This window comes from Cadophora gregata (assembly GCF_030347475.1).
Source record: "Cadophora gregata isolate MNR1 chromosome Unknown scaffold_19, whole genome shotgun sequence".
Taxonomy (NCBI): domain Eukaryota; kingdom Fungi; phylum Ascomycota; class Leotiomycetes; order Helotiales; family Ploettnerulaceae; genus Cadophora; species Cadophora gregata.
Window position 1 is genome coordinate 619,444 of NW_026695942.1, and position 22,021 is coordinate 641,464.

The 22,021-nt window shown below is 47.0% G+C and overlaps 8 protein-coding genes across 9 annotated transcripts; 4 read left to right on the top strand and 4 right to left on the bottom strand.

Moving 5' to 3' along the window:
- Nucleotides 1-599: 599 nt before the first annotated feature.
- ONS95_007206 (uncharacterized protein) lies at nt 600-2,129 on the bottom strand (the record flags this gene model as incomplete). The annotated part of the gene is made up of 3 exons (XM_058500703.1): nt 600-814; nt 893-1,227; nt 1,366-2,129. The coding sequence occupies 3 exons, from the start codon at nt 2,127-2,129 to the stop codon at nt 600-602; spliced, it is 1,314 nt and encodes a 437-aa protein (XP_058349520.1).
- Nucleotides 2,130-2,741: 612 nt separating this feature from the next.
- Nucleotides 2,742-4,101, bottom strand: ONS95_007207 (uncharacterized protein; the record flags this gene model as incomplete). Its single annotated transcript, XM_058500704.1, has 2 exons — nt 2,742-3,334; nt 3,387-4,101. 2 exons carry the CDS (start codon nt 4,099-4,101, stop codon nt 2,742-2,744), a joined length of 1,308 nt encoding a protein of 435 aa, XP_058349521.1.
- Nucleotides 4,102-4,720: 619 nt separating this feature from the next.
- ONS95_007208 (uncharacterized protein) lies at nt 4,721-6,024 on the bottom strand (the record flags this gene model as incomplete). The annotated part of the gene is made up of 2 exons (XM_058500705.1): nt 4,721-5,900; nt 5,951-6,024. The coding sequence occupies 2 exons, from the start codon at nt 6,022-6,024 to the stop codon at nt 4,721-4,723; spliced, it is 1,254 nt and encodes a 417-aa protein (XP_058349522.1).
- A 739-nt stretch (nt 6,025-6,763) lies between these two features.
- Nucleotides 6,764-10,065, top strand: ONS95_007209 (uncharacterized protein). Its single transcript, XM_058500706.1, has 3 exons — nt 6,764-7,074; nt 7,127-9,612; nt 9,664-10,065. The coding sequence occupies exons 1-3, from the start codon at nt 6,872-6,874 to the stop codon at nt 9,795-9,797; spliced, it is 2,823 nt and encodes a 940-aa protein (XP_058349523.1). The 5' UTR covers nt 6,764-6,871; the 3' UTR covers nt 9,798-10,065.
- Nucleotides 10,066-10,176: 111 nt separating this feature from the next.
- Nucleotides 10,177-11,945, top strand: ONS95_007210 (uncharacterized protein). 2 transcript variants are annotated; one of them, XM_058500707.1, is made up of 4 exons: nt 10,177-10,432; nt 10,483-10,883; nt 10,937-11,050; nt 11,106-11,945. In XM_058500707.1, exons 2-4 carry the CDS (start codon nt 10,493-10,495, stop codon nt 11,798-11,800), a joined length of 1,200 nt encoding a protein of 399 aa, XP_058349524.1. In that variant the 5' UTR covers nt 10,177-10,432; nt 10,483-10,492; the 3' UTR covers nt 11,801-11,945. The 2 variants fall into 2 exon arrangements, with proteins under 2 accessions (XP_058349524.1, XP_058349525.1); XM_058500708.1 differs by having other exon boundaries at nt 10,177-10,883.
- A 68-nt stretch (nt 11,946-12,013) lies between these two features.
- VAM6 (Vacuolar morphogenesis protein 6) lies at nt 12,014-16,637 on the bottom strand. Its single transcript, XM_058500710.1, has 4 exons — nt 16,396-16,637; nt 13,933-16,347; nt 13,776-13,884; nt 12,014-13,724 (listed from the first exon to the last, which is right to left on the bottom strand). Exons 1-4 carry the CDS (start codon nt 16,475-16,477, stop codon nt 13,127-13,129), a joined length of 3,204 nt encoding a protein of 1,067 aa, XP_058349526.1. The 5' UTR covers nt 16,478-16,637; the 3' UTR covers nt 12,014-13,126.
- Nucleotides 12,381-12,743, top strand: ONS95_007211 (uncharacterized protein; the record flags this gene model as incomplete). Its single annotated transcript, XM_058500709.1, has 1 exon — nt 12,381-12,743. The coding sequence occupies one exon, from the start codon at nt 12,381-12,383 to the stop codon at nt 12,741-12,743; it is 363 nt and encodes a 120-aa protein (XP_058349527.1).
- Nucleotides 16,638-18,490: 1,853 nt separating the features above from the next.
- ONS95_007213 (uncharacterized protein) lies at nt 18,491-21,697 on the top strand. The gene is made up of 2 exons (XM_058500711.1): nt 18,491-19,478; nt 19,558-21,697. The coding sequence occupies exons 1-2, from the start codon at nt 19,094-19,096 to the stop codon at nt 20,838-20,840; spliced, it is 1,668 nt and encodes a 555-aa protein (XP_058349528.1). The 5' UTR covers nt 18,491-19,093; the 3' UTR covers nt 20,841-21,697.
- Nucleotides 21,698-22,021: the final 324 nt, after the last annotated feature.

The window sequence follows — 22,021 nt, forward strand, 5'->3', positions numbered from 1 at the left end:
GCATTGCTTTACTTGCACTAAACAAATGGAGCCCAGATTTTCTATATCGATGCGATGCCAATCCTGCGTATCCTCGTGCAGCCATACCAAATCATTGTAGCCACTATAAAACATTAGCATCGATATCAAGACAATCAAGCGGAACACCTTGGTACCGGTTTTGAGCACAATTATCACACTGAATGTGCTGAAAGGATTATAGATCTGCAAATAGTTGGAAACATATAGAAATATTTTAGGCAGGTCACGGATTAGCTCATCAGGTTGCTTCTTGACATAACTGTCATTTTTCACAAACTCAACCCTAACACATCGCACTTTAATTGAATTTATCCCTACAGATACTATCTAGACAGACCAAAACGAAAATTGGAAGTTCTCCTACCACTGGTGGACTGACTATCTTTGGTCGTCGATATCAAACTCTCGACCAACCAAAGAACTTCCCTACAGCATTTGCCTGCACTGACCTAAGAGCATGAGCAAGTACCACACCTGACGGAAGTGATAGCAAAGAAAGCCAGAAAGAATAGAAAAAAGCGCAAAGTAATGTTGATCATCCCCTGCAAAATCGAAGTGGAGCCTGGCGTATGCGTGGTCTAAGTGTACACTACAAATGACCATTTCATGGCCGGTTGCTTCTGGACAGGCAGCATACCAACATTTCCAGCGCCAGAAGTTGTCATGTCATGTTTGGGGTCGGCAGCGGACATGTGGTGTGGCTGCAGTCGAAATGTATAGATGCCAAGACCATCTCTCAACAACGAAAGATGCCTAGTTGAGTTCTTCGAGGTAGACACAGGTCCAATTGAATCTATGTTCAGAGTCAGCCTGTACCCATACTCAAAAAAAAGAAAAAAAGAGAATAAAAAAGAATCAAAAAGAGACGTACCGGAAACAGCCTGAGACTTTCGCTGGAATTCGCCTCCATCGATAGCCTCCCAGATATCCTCTCTGAGCTTCTTCAAGCCATTGGGGGTCCAAAATGTGGCGTTCAACTTTGTACCACGGAATTGCAGGAAAAGGCTAAGATCGTCTGGCTTCTCATTTTTGTACTCAACCAGGCGATTCAACCGTGACAATTGATGTAGCTCTGCGAGTTTCATCCAGCCAAGAACAATGAGTTCGAACTCCTCAAGTCCATTAATGCCAGTAGGTCCCCATGAAACTAATGACTGACCAATAATCTCGTAAGAAATTGATCCAGTGGCATTAAAGATAACAAGTCTGCAAAACACAGTCAGCAGAAGTCCTGAAAAACAAATTTTTAGAATGCCGTATGATCTCTATATCAAAGGTACCAAACATGTTCCCCATGACCTTCTCGGAACAAAAAGTAAAACGTGGTCCAGTTGGGTGACTTACTCAGGCCAAATTTTTCTTATCGCGACTGAGTTACCGGGACTTGCCACCATGTACTGCTTGATATCGAAACTCGTACACTCTGCGTAGGCAAGCTCTCTGGTGATGTTGACGATTTCAGACTTTAGCGTGTTGCCATTCATTGCTCTGTTGATGCTTCTACTGAATGCAGCTAAGTTGGCGATGGCTGCGCGCTTCGTAAACAGCATTGTATCCCATGAAGTGAAGTCGCCAATGCCGTGGATATTGTTTGGTTTGTTCTGGATGGCTGAGATAGAATTGACTAGTAGCGACGTGTCTAGAACTGTGAGAGGATAGTTGTTTTGAAGGGCGGCCGAGGGTACAGACTCGTCAAGTGTCTTTTCAAAGACTTTTAGGCTGGTTGGAATGATAGTTGAGTGTTCGAGGCTCGACTCTAGAGGGACCATTCTGAACTTCGACGCGCCTTTCAGTACAGTAGTGTCTTGGGTTAATATCTCAGGTATCGGCTCTGGGTGCGAGGCGACAAGAGAACTTCCTTCTATGATGGCGGCGGATGAGTCGCTAGCGGATCGATGATTTGGCAGACGAACTCTCTTCTTCTTCGGCTTTCGGACTGGTACGAAATGTCCAGCCTCGCCGCCCTGTTGTGAATTGGCTCTCCTTCTCGTCAGGCCATTGTCAATATGAGATGAAGAAGACATATCTGAGCCAAGTCTTGATAGATTCGCGATTGGAGGTCGAGTGGGCTTCGTTGACGTCAATTGGAGTTCAGTGAAATCGGCCATGGTGCTGCCACTCTTGACCTGTTCAATACTTCAATCAGGTAGTATTATTCGACGCGACACGTTGATCGTAGGACTAGAGTTGTTGGTCTTGGAAACCAGAAGTACAGTTTCCGAGCGCGTTGAGACACGAAAGGTAAACAATCGTGATTTTTAAGCGAGAACGCTAAACAGGCTAGCGTTGGATGAGATCGGCCCAAACATTGATGAGTTTTCTTTGACTGTGATTGGCGTGGCTGTTGTGGATATATACCGCAGTGCGACTACAATGAATGTGCTCCGAGAAAGTCCGACGAATAAACAAAAGGGGAACTTAGAATGGAGCCAATTTCGAAGCGCACGACGTCGATTCACATATGAAGGCGAGAGTACTAACGCTGCAAATGACATATCGCACAAGTTTTAGAAACTTCAACTCCCAGTACAGCACGTAATCCCAATTCCATAGGTGCTTACAACTCTGGTTAAATGTACATCGGCTACTGAACAAGTTCTGTGCCAGGTTTCGTGGAATAGGAGAACGTCAGGTGTGAAAATATCAGATGCTCTAGATATGGCGATCTATCCTGTCATTAAGTAAATTAGTGCCACATAAATTAATCAGCCTCTTATCTCTCATTTAATGTATATGTGGTCACCGCCAGATGAGGTGAGTTCATTGAGGACAGCATTGACCCCAGCCAGGATCAACGAATCTGGGGAGTTCCTCAGATAGTTTGCCAAGTCCTCCTCAGCTTGGATTTCTGCAGCAAGTGGTTCTATCAAACCTTCTTGAAGTAAGTCTCTGATATGTATTCCGAATTGGACGAGACTGTCACCTAAGTCTTCAGCTGCTTCTTTCGTCCACTCCTGGCTCGAAGTGAGCAATGTGCCTAGATACGATTTCATATCGGGTAGCAACGACACCTTGGTAAACGCAGCTCTGGCTTGACTTGCATCCTTTCCAGCTTCTTTGAGGACATTTTGTCTGAGAAGTATGTTGTTGAGGATCCTTGCCTTTTCACTCATCAGACTCACAGCATATTCCACGAGAGCAGAATCACCCTCGATAGCTTCGTTTTTGGCCATGTTGTCCGTCTTGGATCTTTCATGCTCTGAATGGAAATTATCCCAAAGGATGCTGAGCCTGGCTGGATTGATACGCGCATTAAAGTCTTGCACGTGGAGTGTAACATTTTCAAAGGTAGTCCATTCGTCGCCTTTGAGATCTATCGCTTGATCAACATAATGCTACTAGTATAAAATTGTGTTTTCACTCACCAGATTGATCCAGGTCTTTAATCGCAACATCCCCGTTCACCTTGATAGTGATGCTCTGCAATAGGAGTTTCAATCTGTTGCTGGTCCAACTCTTGAACCCTGTCTGGATCTTGTATACTTCTAAGAACGTCTTCAATCGCTCTGCCGTAGAAGATACCGCTCCTGTAGTCTTTTCAACATCTTCCATGCTGCCTGACTCTATCGAGCGCATCCAAGAAGTCACCACCTGCTGGAAGATATCTAGGTCGTTCTTTGAGATTACTTGCTTCAAAAGGTGGAATGAAACCACGCCGATGTTCTCAAAAATAAAAATCTCTCGACGTAGTCTCTCCAATCCGATCTTTGATGGAATATCTTTAAATGACTCGGAGTTTTTCAAATCATCCATGGTCCATTTCCTCGCTGTCAGGAAATCGATCGTAGTGGACACGAGGGACTGAGTAACTGGAACTTCTGTTTTGTGCAGACTCTTGGCTATGTCTGCCATCTGCGATGTATCATTATAGGTGGCTGTGACCAGAGAGGACTGTTGCATTTTGGATGCCATTTTGGTGACTTGTGGACGATCGGAAACAACGGCCTCGGTACCATCACCCAAGCAGTTTTTGCGCTTGCGACTCGTACTCTTCCGAATTTTGGTGCTAACAATTGTTTTCGTGATTCTCTCTTGAGATTTGAAATATGTTGGTGCCGCCAGTAGCGGCTTTATCTTCATGGTTGAAGACATGGGAGACTTGACTGGAGGTTTAGAAAGCTGAAGCTGAACAGAAGGTCAATAAAGTGATGGGCAACTATGAATTCAAGACTCAAGTGAAGGTAAGCTGAACCAAGGTCACACCTTAAATAATGTAGGTAAAGTTCCTGGTGAATGTTATGGGAAATTTGTTTCGTGAACGCTATGTTTTTTGAATTTCTTTAGGAAGGTGTGATGTAGAGCGCCAATTGAATACTCTATGTCACACTCAATGCCCCGTCTCTGCTTTTGTTGAGAGGGTTTCAAGCTGGAATTACGCGAAAATGGTTCTGCTAGATTGGCGCAAAGTTCTCGGACTTGTACATCCCATACAGCAGCTTGATTTCACACGGTAGGGGGATGAGTGGCTTTGTATTGCTAGCTTTCGGTGTCAGCATTGGTGTTGGAATCTTTTTAGTAGATCGAGAACAACTTACTAAGATTTACAATCACAAATTGTATCACAGCATGCTGGGAACTTATCAAGTAGGTACACCTCCAAATTATGTCCACTCATAAGTATCTGTACAAAGGTCGCGGCTAAACAACATCTCGCTTGCCATAACAGAATATTCCTTGTGAAGTTATCTAGTAGTGCCTCTTAAGACTTGGATTCTCTCATCTGCTTTCTCTTCAGTCGCTTCGATGCTCTTACAGGGCGCTTCTTCTGATCAACTTTGACAGTTTCCTCCAACACCTCCAACTTTCTCTTCTGGACCTTTCCAGTCTGCCACATATGTATCCTCTTGAAGTGGTCTCCAAACTTCGCCTTCCCCTGCTTTCCACACACGCACACTATCCCCTTCGCATCGTTTTTCTTCAAAAAATCTTCCCAAAACCTGTCTGCGCTCTTTTTCCATTTTTGACAATCATTCGCGTAACCTCGAATCTTTTCTAATGCTCTGATCCAGCTATCAAGTGCCAAAGATTCCTGCCTGAGAGTCATTCCATAATCAACAGAGGAGAGAAGTCTTCGAAAAACTTCTTCCTGGAACTTTGAAGCTGCTCCACTGTCGTCGAGTCCGGCATTGATCATTCCTCCATATGCTTTTGAGGAGAGAGGTGTTGTAAAGTCAATGGCAATCAAGAAGCCGCCTTGGAGAGTAATGACGGCGTGAATGCAACCGGCTGGGAGGTAGATCGCTTCGTCTGAATCTGTGGTGATGACAAGTCCTCCTTCCAATTCTTTCCCAATTCTGTCCAGTTTTGCTCTCTGTCCATCGGCCTGTTTCATGAGCCCGAGATTTCTTGCTGTAGGTGGGAAGACTAGCCAGAGCTTGCGACAGTTGCCTAAAGAAGCTGAAATTCCATCGGAAGTATCAAGGTGTAAGTCCGTGATAGCAAATTTTGGTGTAAGTATCAGCTGCTGGTTGGCCTCGTCAAAGCCCTCCACAAATTCCGACAAAGAGATTGGAACGTGGAAGCTTCCTTGTGGGAGAAAGTCTAGACCAATCACAGTGACTGGACTCGCTTCACTGGGTTCGATGAGCTGAGCAATGGCTAGTCTTGGATCGACGTTGGGGGACTGCTCGGATCTTCGGTAAACCTCGTAAGGACGGCATTTGTCGTTCTTAGTTGTTTCAAATAGATTGAGCGAGGAAATTATCAGCGTGGTAGTTGAAGGTAGAGACTCTTCGTCCCAGCACTCGGTAGCAAAGAACACCCTCGGCACCATTGTAGTGCTCTGGGTCCACAGGCGTGACGTTTCTTCCGAGCACTGCTCGAGAGTAGACACTTGCAACCCCAGGATCTTGTTCACAGCTTGCCTCGGGAAGCCCTTCCTGCGACACGGTATAAGTATATATGTTCGAAAGATGTGAAGAATACTCACAAGGTTTCGTGGATATGCAACATTGGACAGACTGTGGGTACCGGTAAGAGTCCTGAGCGGTTGACCGGCGCCATTCAAATGCCAGCAATAGTGAGATCCGGTTCAAGTTACTGTGTTCGAGTAGTTTGAAGTCGAGTCGAGTGTCGGTGTTTTGGAATTGGGGCAGGATGGGAAAATTTGGAGTGCGGAGGTTGTTACTGAAGAGAGGTAAAGAACAAGCGACAAACAAATTTTTGTAGCTATACATGATGGCGTCGAGTCTTCTTCTCATAGGTGGTGAACTCTCTGTCATACATTTACAATAGCTCATCCTTTCAACAATAACACTATTTCTGGTGTTGAAAGACAATACCTAGGAACAAGTGGCACGTGACGGAAGCGAATCTGCCAGACTGAAAATAACAACACAAATAAGTAGAGAAAAGGACGGCATCAACATGTACACACTGTAATGTAGAATAAAGGCTGGATAATTATATACTGGTATTCTAGTGTCAATGTTGCAAACCCTAACCGGCACCTTGTCCAAAAAGCGCTGCTCGCTTACCAAGCTTTGTTCAGTAAACAAAGAAACTTAAATAGCTCTTTCCCGAGATCATGGACCTGATAAACATACGTGAAGCCCACGAATACGAAGAGAACTCCTGTGCCAGGAATGTTGATTTTCTGGACCACCAAGAAATTAATGCAGTGGAACTTCCGTTTATTTTCGTCTCAGCGAATGACAGCTTCACACGTTTGGTGCCCGGATTCAGCCCCGGGTCACATGACGCAGCGCCACTGTTCACCGAGTATCGGCCAACGAGGCTGTGGGAATAGGCAACGGTATCTCACCTTCTTCGCCTCGCGTTCGAGATCATTTATCAAAGTAAAATTCTCCGCTTCTGTCTTCTATTCTTATCTTTATCACTTTCCAGCAATATGCACGAACTACAGCAGTCACTTGCTTCTAGACCCAGCGTTGGGCATGGCCATGCTAATCCGGCGGACGTTAAATGGCAGGAGACTGTTGACAAGGCTGCGGCAGGAGTAGTATCCGCGAAATTCTGCCATACCCGTTCCTTTGATGGCGAGAAAGCAATATCTTCTGAAGCCACCGGGTTTGTGGTCGATGCACAGAGAGGGTATGTTCTCAACTATTATTTCAAACAAAAAGCTTGAAGTTGATTCTTGTAGATACATCCTCACCAACAGACATGTATCCGGCCCAAATCCTTTTTGGGGCAGATGCATATTCGAAAACCATGAAGAAGTCGATGCTCATGTCATATATTATGATCCGATCCATGACTTCGGCATTCTTCGATTCGATCCAAAAGCAGTCAAGTACATGACTTTGATAGCTATACCTTTGAGACCCGATCTTACCAAAGTGGCTGAAGCCGTTCGACTCATTGGCAACGATGCTGGAGAGAAGCTTAGTATCCAGGCAGCTGTTATCAGTAGACTTGATCGGAATGCACCGGAATATGATGGAGAAGGGTATTGTGATTTCAATACCAACTACATTCAGGCTGCTTCTGGGGCTACTGGAGGTAGCTCTGGTAGCCCTGTCATTAATGTTTTCGGACAAGCAGTCGCAATGCAGGCGGGTGGCAAGGCAAAGACAGCAACAGACTTTTTTCTTCCGCTTGACCGACCGCTTCGCGCGCTCCAATGTCTTCAAAGAGGAGAACCGATCACTCGAGGTGATATCCAGTGCCAATGGAAATTCAAACCTTTCAACGAATGTCAGGGTCTTGGATTGACCGCGGAATGGGAAAGTGCTTTCCGGAAAGCCTTCCCCTCGGAGGTCGGGATTTTAGTTGCAGAACGTGTGATTCCACAGGGTCCATCTGATTTGAGGATCAAAGTTGGTGATATCCTGATCAAAGTCAATGGGGAGCTTCTAGCACAATTTAAGGATCTGGATGCGGTTCTTGACTCAAGCGTAGGCAGTACCGCGAAACTCCTGTTGCAGCGACGTGGGAAAGATGTGGAAGTAGAGGTTGAAGTACAAGACCTGTATAAAATCACCCCAAACCGTCTGGTAACAGTGGCTGGTGGAAGTTTCCAAGATCTGTCGTACCAAAGGGCCAGAGCTTATGGAGTAGCTTGCAAGGGGGTATATCTTTGTAATGCAGCAGGATCGTTCGATCCATTGTCCACGGGCTGTACAATACAAAAGGTGGACAATAAGGCCACTCCAGACCTGGATGCATTTATCGAAGTCATGAAAGCGATTCCAGACCAAAGTCGAGTTGTAGTAACTTACACCAATCTCTACGACCCCAACACACCGCGGATTTCAGTTTTACGCATCGACCGGTACTGGTCAAAGAAGATAATTCAGTATATCCGCAACGATGAGAATGGTCTCTGGGAATCAACTGATCTTGCTGATGTGGTTGCGAGACGACCGCCAATCCCCAGAGCAGCGAATTTCGTGCAGCTACGGAGTGTTCCTCCGGCAATTGCAGGCATCGTCAAGTCAATTGTCAAGGTGGAATGCTATGTTCCAGAATACCTCAATGGTTCTGACTACACTCCTCGACCAAGCGTTGGCATTGTGATTGATGCGGAGATAGGGGTAGTTTTGGTTTCGAGGGCAACAGTGCCACACGCTCTCTGCGACATTGCGCTCACAATCGCAGATTCAATCATTGTCGACGGAGAAGTGCTGTTCTGCCATCCGCTGCATAACTATGCACTTATCAAGTACGATCCCATGCTTGTCATGGCTCCTCTACAGAGTGTCACATTGAGTCCAATAAATTTGGAACAAGGAAAGTCGCTTCACTTTGTGGGTTTCAAGGATAATAATATCGGAGGTCCTGTTTGCACTCAGACCACTGTCACCGACGTCTACAATCTGCAGCTGGCTGGAAACTTAGATCGACCTAAGCTTAGAGCGATGAATAGTGAAGCAGTCAAAGTCAACACAGGATTGGCAGATGAATGTGGAAGCGGACTCATGATTGATGATGACGGTGTTGTCCAAGCTTTCTGGCTGACCACACTCTATGTGAACGATGATGACGAAGATATGTATCGATATTACGGTATCTCGACTTCCACCATCCTCCCGGTCATTTCCAGAATACGGAATGGTGAGATTCCGAAGCTACGAATCCTCAGTGTTGAATTCGAGGCGATTACCATGAGCCAAGCTAGGGACATGAAGGTTTCCGAAGAATGGATCAGCAAGGTCGAGGTCGCCAACTCGTATTGCCATCAACTTTTCAAAGTCAAGAAACGCACCATTCAAAGCGATGATGATTCCCGCGCGCTTTTGGAAGGAGATATCATTCTGACGCTGAACGACAATATCATCACTCGTCTATCGGAAACAGAAATTCAGGATGATGCTGAGGTGTTGAAAGCACGAGTGGTAAGATATGGCGAGGAAGTTGACTTAGAGCTTGATACAGTTCTGGCAGACGATTTCGAGACCAAAAGAGTGGTCTTGTTCTGTGGCGCGACTTTGCAGCCACCCCATCATGCTGCCAGGCTTCGGGTGGGAAAGTCACCTAGCGAAGTATTTGTATCGAGTGTGATACGAGGGTCGCCTTCAAGTCATTACGGACTCATTCCTGCAACCTTCATCACCCATGTCAACGACACCGAGGCAGGGAACTTGGACTCGTTCCTCGATGCCGCTATGGCTATTCCAGATAACTCCAGTAAGCTTCACAGAACTGCATGTTCATGTTCCTTGTACTGACATTGTGCAGACTTCACTTTGACGACCATGACATTGGGAGGAATTGAGCAAGTGATGAAAATGAAACGAAACGATCATTACTTCCCAACTAAAGAATGGACCAGAGCATCTCCGAAGTGGACTTGTCGCTTGATTCAGGGGTAGAACCAAGACCCGGATGCGTCAGTAATCAGGAGAGGTATTGGCGGCAATTATACATGGATAAACTTCCACTCTTGGAAAGCTCTCTACCACTTAATACTACTTGTCCTTGGTGAATTGCCCTGCTTCAATTGCCCTGCTTCCATTGCCTTGCAGTCATTTGTTTTGTATTGAGTCATGTTCCATTCTGCCCTGTAGCAAAGATTGCATTCAATCTAGGTACCGTGTATCATTTCAAGTGGCCCCGTGTCTTCCTGTCAGGAAAAAAAAGCTGTTTTCAAATGCAACTTAAGTATGACAGAACATGCCTAGGTGAGGTAGGTACCTAAAATCTCGTTTCGCTTAGCAAAAGACACCGTCTATTGTGCTAACACTCGTCCCTCCCAAGTCAGAACAAGTTAGTAAATGTAGTCCAGATCGAATAGAATAAAGGTAAAAGTCTACAGCCAGTTTCAAGCCACCGGTCGTCTGCGAACCACCGCCCCTCAATCTATCTCCCGCATACGATTAGACAAGTACGGCGGCATCCAGCACGAAACATGACACCTCTTGCACCAAACACGAGACAGATAGAAGAGGAGATATCTCACCTTCGAATGCAACTTGGCTCGCTCTCAACGCGTTCAGCCATTGTTCAGGCAAGCGACTATCTCTCAAGTTGCGGCATATCAGCAGATGATTATGCTAGACATGAATCCATGCGAACAATCATCCAGGGTCAACCAGATGCTGAGCTTCTTTGGCGAGAGATCGAGATATTCAGGATGATAGATAAAACGTCAAAATTCTTTTTCGGCGATGTCGATATCGGTCTACCAACAATATGTGAGCTGCAATGGGCTATTCAAACTTGGTCTCATTTTGTTCTTGCTGGCGGTCTCGATGTGATCTTTGCTAAACACGCAAAAATCGAGGTGATGAGCGAGAGAGGTGCGTCGCCTGCATCTATCTTCCGCCGGTATCTCTCAACTTACCAAGCTGAACTCGAGTTTGAATCCTGGGACGAGGAACTGATGAACGCTTTTCGTCTCAAAGTCTTTCAGCTTGACCAAGACCTTCGAAGGACAAAACGCGAGATCGTGCTCCATAGTATAGCTCACACCCCTCTTTTCGATGTCTACTTGAATACTGACTGGAAATAGAGAAGCGCCACCAACAGCCATCTTCAGCCGATCATTCTATGGACAAAATCACCACTGAGACAATCTCTGTGACCCGGAATGACCATTTGGAGACAGAATCACCAACAGATCGGGGTAAGCTGGAAGTTTCTTGTAAGAAATCTCGGGCTGTGCTGACTTCTGCTCGTAGTTTTACGTGCTTCAAAACGCAGGAAACTCAGCACCGATAACATCACCAATGAGAACGAGAGGCTAAAGACAGAACCTCTTATTAAGCAGGAAGGCAATGACTTGAGCGAGATTTTCTACGACGCTTCCCCACCACCATCGTTTCAGCGAACTTCAATGGCCCCTTCCTCAGAATTGTCCGTTCAGTCTGCCAGCAACACCGCTCGTGCAAGCAGCGACGTTCCACCTCGGGATGAGAGAACACCCCCGCTACAGCAGATCTCTGCATCGCAACCCGAAAGTTATCTCGAACAATCCGTCAATGCAAATATCCGAAGACTTCAAATACATCTCGCAGACTGTACAGAGCGGCAAGAGTCGGCATCAGAATCAGCGAATGTTTCTTTAGGTAAACTGATTACTGCTATTGAGAAAAATAATGTGCTTGATAAAGACACAACTGCTCGGCTGAAGATTTTGATCGAGGATTTCGAGGAAGAATTCGAGCATTGGAACTTGTCCGTTATCAAAGAACAGACTTCCACATTGCGTGTATTCATGGATTCCACTCACACAACTATGCTGGAGCTATTTGGATTCTGGACTGCTGCTACGGAGTCTTTTGAGAAGTACGTTGGCGTCTTGGTAGAAAAGGAGAAGTGGGAGAAGAAGATCGAAATTGCCGAGCTTGTTGCCACTGCATTTGGAGATGACTGATTCATTGATCTGTACGATGAGATGGATATCAACAGATGGTTGCGAAGTTGAATGTTATGTCCGATTTTGTGTAAACACCGAATAAAAACGATATTCGGGACTGAAAGGAATTACTCATCCATGGATGACATAGTCAAAAGGCAATGAATAGTTAGGGTTCATTAATCCAAACACAATCAAGTACATCAAGATGCAAAATTCAGAGATCTACAACGCCAGGCATGTCCAGAAGCTCGTCCTGCGTTGACCTGAGCACTCCAAGGACATGTGTATAAAATAGTTCACTTTCTTCTCATGTACTTTAGATTCACACAAGGATATGAACCTATGCGCATTCCATTTTGGTAATATGAGTTTATCTCACATTACTTCTCAGATCCTCCTTGACGTGATTTTGTTTTGATGAGTGGAAGTCAAGCGAGGGATGCGGATCAAGCGGCCGAAGCGGACTCCCCACTACAATTTTGGAGCTTCAACTTCAACCCCGCCATCCATCGCACTTCATCTCATTTCGCCTCAAGAAACACTTCTCCTATCCATTATCCGCCATCATCAACCAAGACTCCCAGCAAACAACACAATGACACCGCCAGCCCCAACCACATCCACAAACTCACCCTCCCCCGCCCTCACAGCAACCTATTCCTCTCCCACCAACAAACCCTTCACGCACTCGACTTCTCTACCCTCTCTCCAACTCAGCGAGTCCTCCAACTCCTCCCCAGCAACCGCTCAAAAGACCCAATACCTAGCAGCGCTCCGCCAAGCAACATCGCAAATGCAAGAAGTCATCAATAAAGAGCTTACGGCGCGGATGGAAGAGGATAATGCAAGGGCCGCGACAGCGGTAGGGGAAAATGGGGATGGGAAGGCTAAACTAAAGGGTGTGGATGAGAATAAGGAGGAGGAGAATTATGGGGAGGAGGTTGTTGAGGAGGATTGAGGGAGTGGATGACGAGCTCAAGGGACGTTTGGTTGGAAGAATGGCATCCAAATGCTTGGGATGGAGGGACTTGAGCTAGGCGGCATGAGTCAGATTTGGGAGAGAGAATAGAACTGGAAGTGAGCGTTCAGAAGTCACTTGTTGATGGTTGGGGAGACATTTGAAGGCAAGGTCTGGAAAGCCAGAAGGGCATAAGATGACCAAGATTACTGGCTGCATGCATGCATTTGTTGCTTCACGAACTATCATGCGAATATATACAGGATATACGACCTCCAAACTCCCACCAACGGCCATCGAGCTGCCTTCCAAAACGATAAGGAAGAACGCCGCGCTATGTATCCGAATCGACTAGTCCACCATATCACTCTTCGTGGCTCATCTCACGACCTCCCCCAACCCGCTGCTCTCAACCCCGCCATCCCACCTCCAGACCCAGGTCGATTTCCAACTCGATTGAGACATCCATAATGTACGACCTCGTTATCAGGAAGCACAGCAATAACACTCCTCCCAATCCTCTTGTGGCACACGCCACAAACGCGCTCATCACTGACCACGACTCGTCGATTTCTGCCTCCCTTGCCATTTGGTGCTCCATCACCAAGCAAGAGTCCCGCTTGTGCGGACACCACTTCGCTCTTACGGAGTCCAGAGACAACACGAGTCTCGTTAACGATGGAGTTCGCGGCGCGGATGCGGCCGCGGAAATAGGATTCTAGTTCTCCGACAGGTAGAGTGGTAGGGATTAGATTGAGGGTTGAGGAGGCGGGGAGGCGAGAGCCGTGCTTGGAGAGGAGGTCGAGAGCTGGTGGCCAGTTGGGCTTGTGTGGTGGGGGTGGAGTCAGGTATAGAGATAGGAGAGTGTGGTAGATGGAGGGAGTTGATGTATCGTCGTCTTGCGTAGAGGTTGAGCCACGACGGGTTTGATCGGGAGAGGCAGTTGCTGAGTCGGTTGTAAGGTGTATGTGGTTGCAATACCTGGCATCGTTAGATAAAGCAGAAATGACGAAGCGGACAAGGAATACATACTCTTCAGCTTTCTCGAAATCCTGGATCTTAAAGACGTATATCTCTAATGCCTGTTTATGCTGTCCCATGTTACTCAAAACCACAGCTTGCGCCTCATAAAAACTGGGATCTGTGGCAAAGTCAGCTTCACCCTGCCATGCCAGTATCAAGCACTTACCGTCCCGGGGTATCAATCCAAAAGCCTTCGAAAGAGAATACTGTTTACTGCTCCTCAAGAACTCTATCAGTCGTCCCATCAAGCCCTTCCAATCCTCTGAGTCCTTATCCTGTCTCCCCCTCAATTCTTGGACATAAGCATCCACTAGCCTATTATGGAACTCTGGAGTCAAATCACTGAGTTCGTTGATCACATGCTCGAGGTATTTGACTGCCAGGTTGACATCAATGCCTTGTAAGAAGTTGACGACTCTGTCTCGTGGGAGCGTCTCAGCGTTCTCGGTATCTGCCAAGAAGATCTCCATGCCCAGAGTCGGATCCACTCGCAGTGGCCAGTCGGCATACTCTAGAATCAGGTCGATCATCTCGGGAGGCAGGTTTTGGAGGTATCCAACCGTCCGTTGAGGACCCTTCAGAGCGGCTGGTCCCTCTTCACTATCTTCGCCTTGACCGAACCGTTTCAGAAGTTCAAGTGCAGGACGATGTAACTTCTTGCCATGGAAGAAATCAACCAGGTCGTTGAAACGACCGTTCTCGAGAAGCTTCTCGTTCACAACGTCTGGGTCGCAGAAGTTGGGCAGTCGGAAGAGAGATCCAGCTAGTTGGGGGCGGGCTAGCATGTATGCCCTGAAAAGTGTTGTGTCGATCAATTTGGCTGTATCGCGAAGCTTCTGTTCGCGATCTTTCTCGGCATCGGATGCTGGCGCTGTGAGAAGCAATTCAAATGCATTCTGTGAGCTGCCGTTCTGACCATTCTGCTCCAAGGGCTTCAGCTTCCCTGTCTCTGCATCTAAGAAAGCCTTCATCCTGTTGCGCGCTTGAACAAGAAATCCAGAGAGCGCGAGCACAGCTGTTGTCAGATCTTTGCCTTCCAAGGGTAAATCCTCAGTTGCTTTTGACTTGGTGCTGGATAGGTCACTAGGCTCTTCGCCATCTAATCGCATGAAGGATCGGATAGACGAAGTATCAGAATTCTTGACCTGAGCCTTGAGCAACTTGTTGACAGCGGCCACTTTTGGAGAGCCAGTTGCCTCGGTTTTCGATTCTCCAGAATGGTCCCCGTTGGCGCATGCCTCCGTTGCTTCATGTTCGGATTCTGAGCCGTGATCCTTCTCATCCAAAATAGTCAAATCTCCTGCGATGACTCGTGGGAACAATTTTATAACTCGTTCTGGTGGTGCCTGAACATCCTTGGCCATGAAAATATCAACTGCATCCTGATACTTCCGTTGGTCGAACAACATCTGTGCTTTCAAGATCTTGATCTCTCGTAACCTTTCTTCCTTGTTTCGCAGAAGTGCATCTTCTAACATGTTGAGCACGCTGATAGCTTCATCATATCGCTCCTTCTCCACCAGTTCATCAATCTGAGAATCATAGTCTGTGGAGCCCATCCGCCAAATACATCTCTCACTAGCGACATGAAATCCTTTCCCAGCATGGGCAAGGCTGACTGTTGGTGGAGGAAAGTGGAGCTGTTTTGCACTTGGGAGAGATATGGACTGTAGTAGAGACAGAGTGTCAGGATTTCGAACTTCCAATGTCCCTTGAGACGGTGATTGTAGAGCAAGGATATAAGGATACGAATATCCTATAGCATCCGGCGACTGGGCCCATGGGAGCTGGCGTTTCTCGAGTGGCTTTCCTTCCGCAGTGATAAAGAGCGAATTAATATCTTTGGCGAGCAGCATCTCCCCATCTGCAAGCTTCGTTGCCAAAGGTTTTGGGATGTAGCTTCCAAGACCCATATATCCCATACTGGCTGATCCAACACCACCAAAGCGACCGGCTTGCGCACCTGCTGCCCCTCCAATAGCTCCAGGTCCAACGATATCCTCAATCTGTTGGCTGATCACATCCACAATGACATATCCAGAATTCATGCCGCATATGATCTTCGTGGCAGATGCCCAAGTCAAGGTCTTGATGGTGTCCGATAAAGTGATTTCCAGTACATCATGTTCCAACTCTGATTCGTGCCATGACCACAACAGGAGCCTCCTCTTGACCGCGACTGCTAGCCTCGATATGATCTCTGGTATTCCAGTCGCAGAGTCCTTCACAATATTCGAAGTAACCGCAAATGTAGATGCACTCTTCGTCTTGACGAGCTGTTCTTGCAGGGTGTACGATCCGAGGTCGTGAATCGATATGTACGAGTTCGACAACGATATCAGCACATTGGCTTCCTTAATTATAGCCAGCTGGTCAATAGCTCGAGTCGAGAACTTCTCTACCTCTCTCAGGAGATCAACTGGTTTCGGCGCGGAGGAAGATGTTGGCCGTGATGGGGGTTTATCGTCGGACTTCGCATCTGGTTTCGCAGAGCCATTCTGTTTCGCGCTCTCTTCTGGCAGCTCGTTGACCCGGTATATTCGTAAACTTCCGGTACTTAGTCCAACTAGTAGTCGATCACCTAGATGATATCAGCAGCCGCAAGATACAAGGGAATTGGCAGGCGGACCATATGCGAGGATAGATTCAATCTTGAACTTGTCCCGCTGCCTGAGCTCGACAATGGGACGAGCTGTGAAGGCGGACAGCATAATGGCGGGGTGCCAGCTTTAACAGGAATGCCAAAGCTGGAGAAAAGTATCATCGAGAGTGTTGTTCCATCAGATCATGCGATCGTGTGCGACTTGGGGCTCGTATTGTTGTCGGCGCATATTGAGGTTGCTGTCTTGGTCGTCCAAGAGCTCCGCTCCAGTTTTGGCGTTGTTCCGCGGCATGACGATCCATGCCTTGGCGCACCAGCTCCATCTTTGACGTCGCTTCGCCTCCACTCAATTAGACTCCTACCAAAACAAAATCCCAGATAACAATCAATAAATTTTCGAACATAATGATATCCACTGAGAAAACGTCTCCCTAAATTACCTGCGTCTTTCACTACTGCTTCCACGGCTCATCAATTGATTCAAAGCAGAGCTCTTCTGCTGCTTCGGCCTCAGCTATTGGGAACAAATTGTTATCTGGAAAGCTTGAAGGGAGTTCGACGGCTGGAATATCTCTCAGACTGTCTGGTCCCAAGCAAACTCTTTACTTTCAGTAACAAATACAACACCTTATGGAAACTTAAGTATTGCTAAGGTGTCCCAGACGGCGATACAATACACCATTGAAGAAGGCAGTGCCGCCTCGTTTTTGGATCATAGGTCTTGCATTGTTGTACGTGAATTTTTGCTATCGTCATAGGTGGATGACGTCCTTTCGTGTTTATTGAAGCAGCGCAGTTGCAGTAGCAATTACAAAGATTAAAAGCACAATCTCTGGTGGAGTTATAGCTTTGCAATCATTCTCTCTGCGACAGTTGGAGTTCACTAGATCTTATATCTCCCAAGATATCTTGCAGAGAGACATCTCGAAAAACAAGAGCCTATTATATGCTTCCCTGCCTTCACTTCATCTCCATCAAAGATAACTACCTAGTTCAAATCCCTGGCCGATGTAAATGCAAAAGGAGCGGACGAGACCCAGTGAAGAACGAAGAAAATCTGGATCTGTGCGTCATTTCTGGCTTGGAAAGTGTGGATTGCAAGGAGAATGAAGGTATGGGTCATGATAATCCACTACCTCCCAGCAGAAGGCGAAATTCATGAGAACACCATGTTTTACTGTAGTCACTGAAGTTTGCTTACAGGAATATTGACAACCATTACACCCAACCAGCGCGCTAAACAGACCCTCAGGCAAAAAAGTAAATGTTGATAGCATCCCCTACCAACCAAACTTTTTTCGCAAAAAAACACCCAAAAAGGTCAAAAATAGTGAATCACACAGATAAAGTCTCCTAGGTGTTATTTAGAAAAGCAAAACTCCCAAACCGATCGCGATGAGGCGGACGAATCCGACCGAGAAGCGACCGGTCTGTTAGAAACCATGAGCTTTTCATGATTTTAGAGAGGCATCACCGTGACGTACAACGTGGGTGCTTTTAGATAGCACAAAATTGTTCATTTGGTTAGATATACGACGTAGAACAGTGGTCGTTAGAAGGATGAATGAGGGCAGAGTGTGGGAAGTGAATGGGAGGTGAGAAAAGTGAAAGATAAAGGGCTCATTCACAGGGTTTGCGACGTTCCCATACTTTAAAGGCTCCCAGTAGGAACGACTTTTGAGCATGCCTCTGAATGTTAGCCAGAGCTGAAGCCTCAATCGGAAGCTGTGACAGTCTCATCGTGTTGCCTCAGTAAAATGCTGTCTTCGTCCCCAGCTTCCAGATTTTTCTCAGCCAGGAAGTTTTCGAATGTGGCAGCGTATATATCGCATACCTGGAGAACTTTGTAACCGTATAAAAAGATGGTTTCTAGTCTTTGTGGGGACTTTCAATCCTAGATAGATTTCTGAATACTCTGTCTGAGCTGGGCTCGTAAACAGCTAATCTGATTGGGGATATATCCATAGGTAAGGAGGATGCTCGATCATATCTTGTGACTAGAGCTGTGTTGGCTCTTGTTGTAGTGGTTTTATTGAATCTCTTTTCGTACTTATGGATCGTTGTGGAATCATTGACAAAAAGATTACCAAGTTATAGAAGTGGAACCAGCGTACGACGAGATGGGAATAGTGAGACGACTGTATTGACGGGTACTTCTGTGAATAAATTTCAACTTACTCTTATGTCTACATAAACCACGAGTAGGATTTGTGGCGCAAATCCAGAAGTTAGTAGCCTAGCCCTGGACTTCCAACGCAATCCTCTCCCGCGAGCTCTTGCACAGTAAGCATGCCACCATCGCATAACCGACGTAACCGGACATGGTTGTAATCTCTACGTTTACAAAAATGTAGCAGAAACTGAAGCAGAAGTCTTGGAGAATGACATTTGAGTTTTTCTTATCATGTCAGTATTTTATGGTCCTCCTCAACAAGGCAGTAATGGTTTGTTTACTCACATCAGAAAGCCCCCTGCTCTTCCCCACAATCAGCGCCCAAGCGAACTCGCCAAGCCTGGGGGAAGGGCGATCCGATGTCGCCTGCACTGAAAATTCCCTGATTCCCTGCTGGCCCGTGTCAAAGCCCGACGCCTGCAAACGCCTTGAACCTCCACACCGCAGCCTTGTGCTTGTGCTCCTCTGTTGAGTTGAGCTACACCGGTGCATCTCCAACCCTCCACTTTCTATGCAGACGGTCGGCACACTCCCACTCTGAACCATGAGAAAATGTCTCACGACACATCTGCCGTCCTCGTGGGCGAAGCAGAATCAACATCCCCAGTCGTAGCAGATCATAACTCCGCGGGGGCACACGACCTACATGGAGAGGGGGATGCAGATGCTGGGCAGCGGGAAGCTATTCCAGCTACGACTAGTATAAGTATGGATCAGGATCCAGAGCCAGCACAAGTGCGACCATCATGCCCAACCCCCTCCTCAGCTCCCGGCATCTCTCCTTCAGTTCAACAACATTCTCATGGTGTTACTGGGAGATCTGGGAATGCTGGGCAGACTGGTGTAACCATATCTCCACCCGAAACACCTTCCTTGTTCTTCAGTGCTGTGTCGAGCCTGGCCGCCGATGCAGAAAACCCAAAGAGTCACAACATAGGTATGGTGGTCCAATTGTTCTCTTGAGACAATATGTTGTTGTTGCTTCCAAGTCTTCATGGTGACTGACCATACCACAGTTGCGCCACCAACAGAGATCACCCCACAAGGCCCTCGTGACGTTCTCGATTCTGTAGCCTCGCCCTTAAATCAGACGACAACTGCCAATGTCGCGCTAGCCTCGCAATCTACAATTGAGCAGCCGATATCGACCGATCCTAAATCTGCAGAGTCACTCCCACACGTACATAAATCGACAGACGGGGCTGCAGATGTAAAGGGCGAGCAAAAGCAAGACAAGATGATATTCGCACATACCACTTCGAATAGCATGCAGCGGCGACGGAATTATGCTACTACAAATGCTGTCACAGATTATGAAGCAGATCTCACAAGTAGAGACCGCGCGAAGCAAAAAGAAGCTGTAAAGAAGTACCTGTCGGAGAAAGTCAAGAATGATTGGAATTGGGAATGGCCACAACCTGGAAGTGAGGCAAAACTCGAGCCTACAAAGACGATCGAGGAGGATACAGATTTGGCGTGGAAGGAGAGAGACGAGTGGTTGAGCAACGCCAGTGACGACGGAGATGATATGAAAATGCCGCGACCAGCAAATACCACCTCGAGTCACGACACACCTACTCCTACAAGCAAGAATGGTGTGCAATTGGATAGTACAGAGGGTGTCGGGGACACAATCACGAACGCATTATTCGATCGGAAACGCAGGCGGAAGAAGCGATTGGCAGAAGAGATGGCGTGGAACGAGGGGTTGAGATGTTTTACTGCACGCCGAGATGCCTGGACTTGCGCTCGGAAGATTCCTCGGCGTGGAAACGGTGTTGTGAAGACGACTACACGAGCTTCCTTGTCTAGTGGAGATGGCGGTAGTTCTCCAGCCATTGAGCAAGACGACGACGATCAGTGGGAAGACGATACAGAGATCCCCATTGCTCCTCCCATCTTACCCCCAGAAAACGCCATGCGAGCTTCCATATTACCAGGCGCATATAATACCATTTATGACAAGGTGGTGGTTCAATCACTAACCCCCAGCTGTCCCATGAACCTTAAAGACGTAACCCGCAGCTGTGTCCAGGGCTGGAAACGAGACGGAGAATGGCCGCCGAAATCCGCACCCGACACCCTCAAGAAGAAAGGTCGGAAGATGAGCGTAGCCAGTCTCCTGGGCTTCAAGGAATCTGATAGATCTGCTCAGAACGTGAATGATAACGGCAATGGAATTGCGAATGGAAATGGCGTAGCGAGAGACAGCGGGGCCGCTCATGAGAGGGATAGGAAGGGTAGTGGTATTAGAAGGAGTCTTCAGAAGATCTTGAAGTTGGGTCACGGTGGTGAATGATCTTCCTGGTTCTTACTAATGTGTTTGGTAGTTGGTGGGAGCCAGCCCTTACATATGAGAAAGAACCGGCGAAGAGAAATTGACATCCACGCGTTGAGGGGCGAGGGACGATTGAGTGGGGATTAATGGTAAAGGACGAGTGATGACAGATTGAGTGGACGTGGACTGTGCATATGAATGAGAACACATTGGGTGGGGAAATCATTGTGGTCAGGACCATGACATGACAGGCTTGTACAGACCTTGATATTAGGCTGGGCTGGTAGGCGGGAGTTGAGAATGACACTTTCGATATGATCGATTCATGCATACTTTGTATAGCGAGCAAGAGCAGGGCGTTCTATCTTTTCTGGCATTCATAGGTACGGATGGACCTGGTGTGGACGGTGTTTTGGGCTGACTAGGGGCGGCTGGGGTATAGTTCAGGTTGGTTTGTGGAAGGGAATTGAGCTTGAGCATCGTGGTATGAATTGGTATGGTGTGGTAGCAGTGTATACCTGCCTACCTACTTTAATGCATTATTCTTCAAACTTTATCTTCCTACTAAGCACTCTTTATCAATTGTTTCTAACCTCTTCAAGTCCTCCAGAACCTGTGTCCACTTGTGATGAGGAGTCGCATGCGAGTGACCACGAGAGGTGGACTATCACATGATTCTCCTGGATTCCTATTGGCTCTCAACTCAGCGAAGCGAGGTTTTGTTGCAGGTCGCAAGTTGTGTCGACTTCTCGTTGCTGGATGGTTGTAGTTTGGAGACGGTTGATGGACGGTTCAGAGATGTGGGACGGTTGATAGTTGACAAGTTGAGTGACGGTTGCTTTTGCGTGATGGTTACGAAGCGACTTGGTATATATAATATTTAGAAGCGGCTGGCAGAAGATTAATTGATAGTAGAGCAACAGCTGCGATTTGTCTTTCTTGTAAACATAATCGGACAACAGGGTGTGGAGGCAGATAATTTGTTAACTACCTATGATCGTGTCCATGAGAGACAAACTTTGGACGCGTGTTGAAAAGAAGAATTAACCCTTCTTTGCCGTGTCTAGCTCTCGTTGCATAACCTATAGCGTAATGGATGAGCAGACCGATCATGAATCAGGGATACTGAGGTGCAGGTTCAGGTTTCCTCGCTTAACACTCATGATCTGTAAACAATGCGCAAGTGGGGATGCGCATTCAAT

Excerpts from the sequence above, each read along its gene's own strand:
- VAM6 (XM_058500710.1), bottom strand. The coding sequence starts at position 16,477 with ATGCTGTCCGCCTTCACAGCTCGTCCCATTGTCGAGCTCAGGCAGCGG. Across the intron at positions 16,348-16,395 it reads TGAATCTATCCTCGCATATG|GTGATCGACTACTAGTTGGA; the intron begins GTCCGCCTGCCA and ends GATATCATCTAG. Across the intron at positions 13,725-13,775 it reads GATTTCGAGAAAGCTGAAGA|GTATTGCAACCACATACACC; the intron begins GTATGTATTCCT and ends TAACGATGCCAG.
- ONS95_007209 (XM_058500706.1), top strand. The coding sequence starts at position 6,872 with ATGCACGAACTACAGCAGTCACTTGCTTCTAGACCCAGCGTTGGGCAT. Across the intron at positions 7,075-7,126 it reads GTGGTCGATGCACAGAGAGG|ATACATCCTCACCAACAGAC; the intron begins GTATGTTCTCAA and ends TGATTCTTGTAG. Across the intron at positions 9,613-9,663 it reads GGCTATTCCAGATAACTCCA|ACTTCACTTTGACGACCATG; the intron begins GTAAGCTTCACA and ends GACATTGTGCAG.
- ONS95_007210 (XM_058500708.1), top strand. The coding sequence starts at position 10,334 with ATGACACCTCTTGCACCAAACACGAGACAGATAGAAGAGGAGATATCT. Across the intron at positions 10,884-10,936 it reads ACGCGAGATCGTGCTCCATA|AGAAGCGCCACCAACAGCCA; the intron begins GTATAGCTCACA and ends GACTGGAAATAG. Across the intron at positions 11,051-11,105 it reads AGAATCACCAACAGATCGGG|TTTTACGTGCTTCAAAACGC; the intron begins GTAAGCTGGAAG and ends TTCTGCTCGTAG.
- ONS95_007213 (XM_058500711.1), top strand. The coding sequence starts at position 19,094 with ATGTCTCACGACACATCTGCCGTCCTCGTGGGCGAAGCAGAATCAACA. Across the intron at positions 19,479-19,557 it reads CCCAAAGAGTCACAACATAG|TTGCGCCACCAACAGAGATC; the intron begins GTATGGTGGTCC and ends ACCATACCACAG.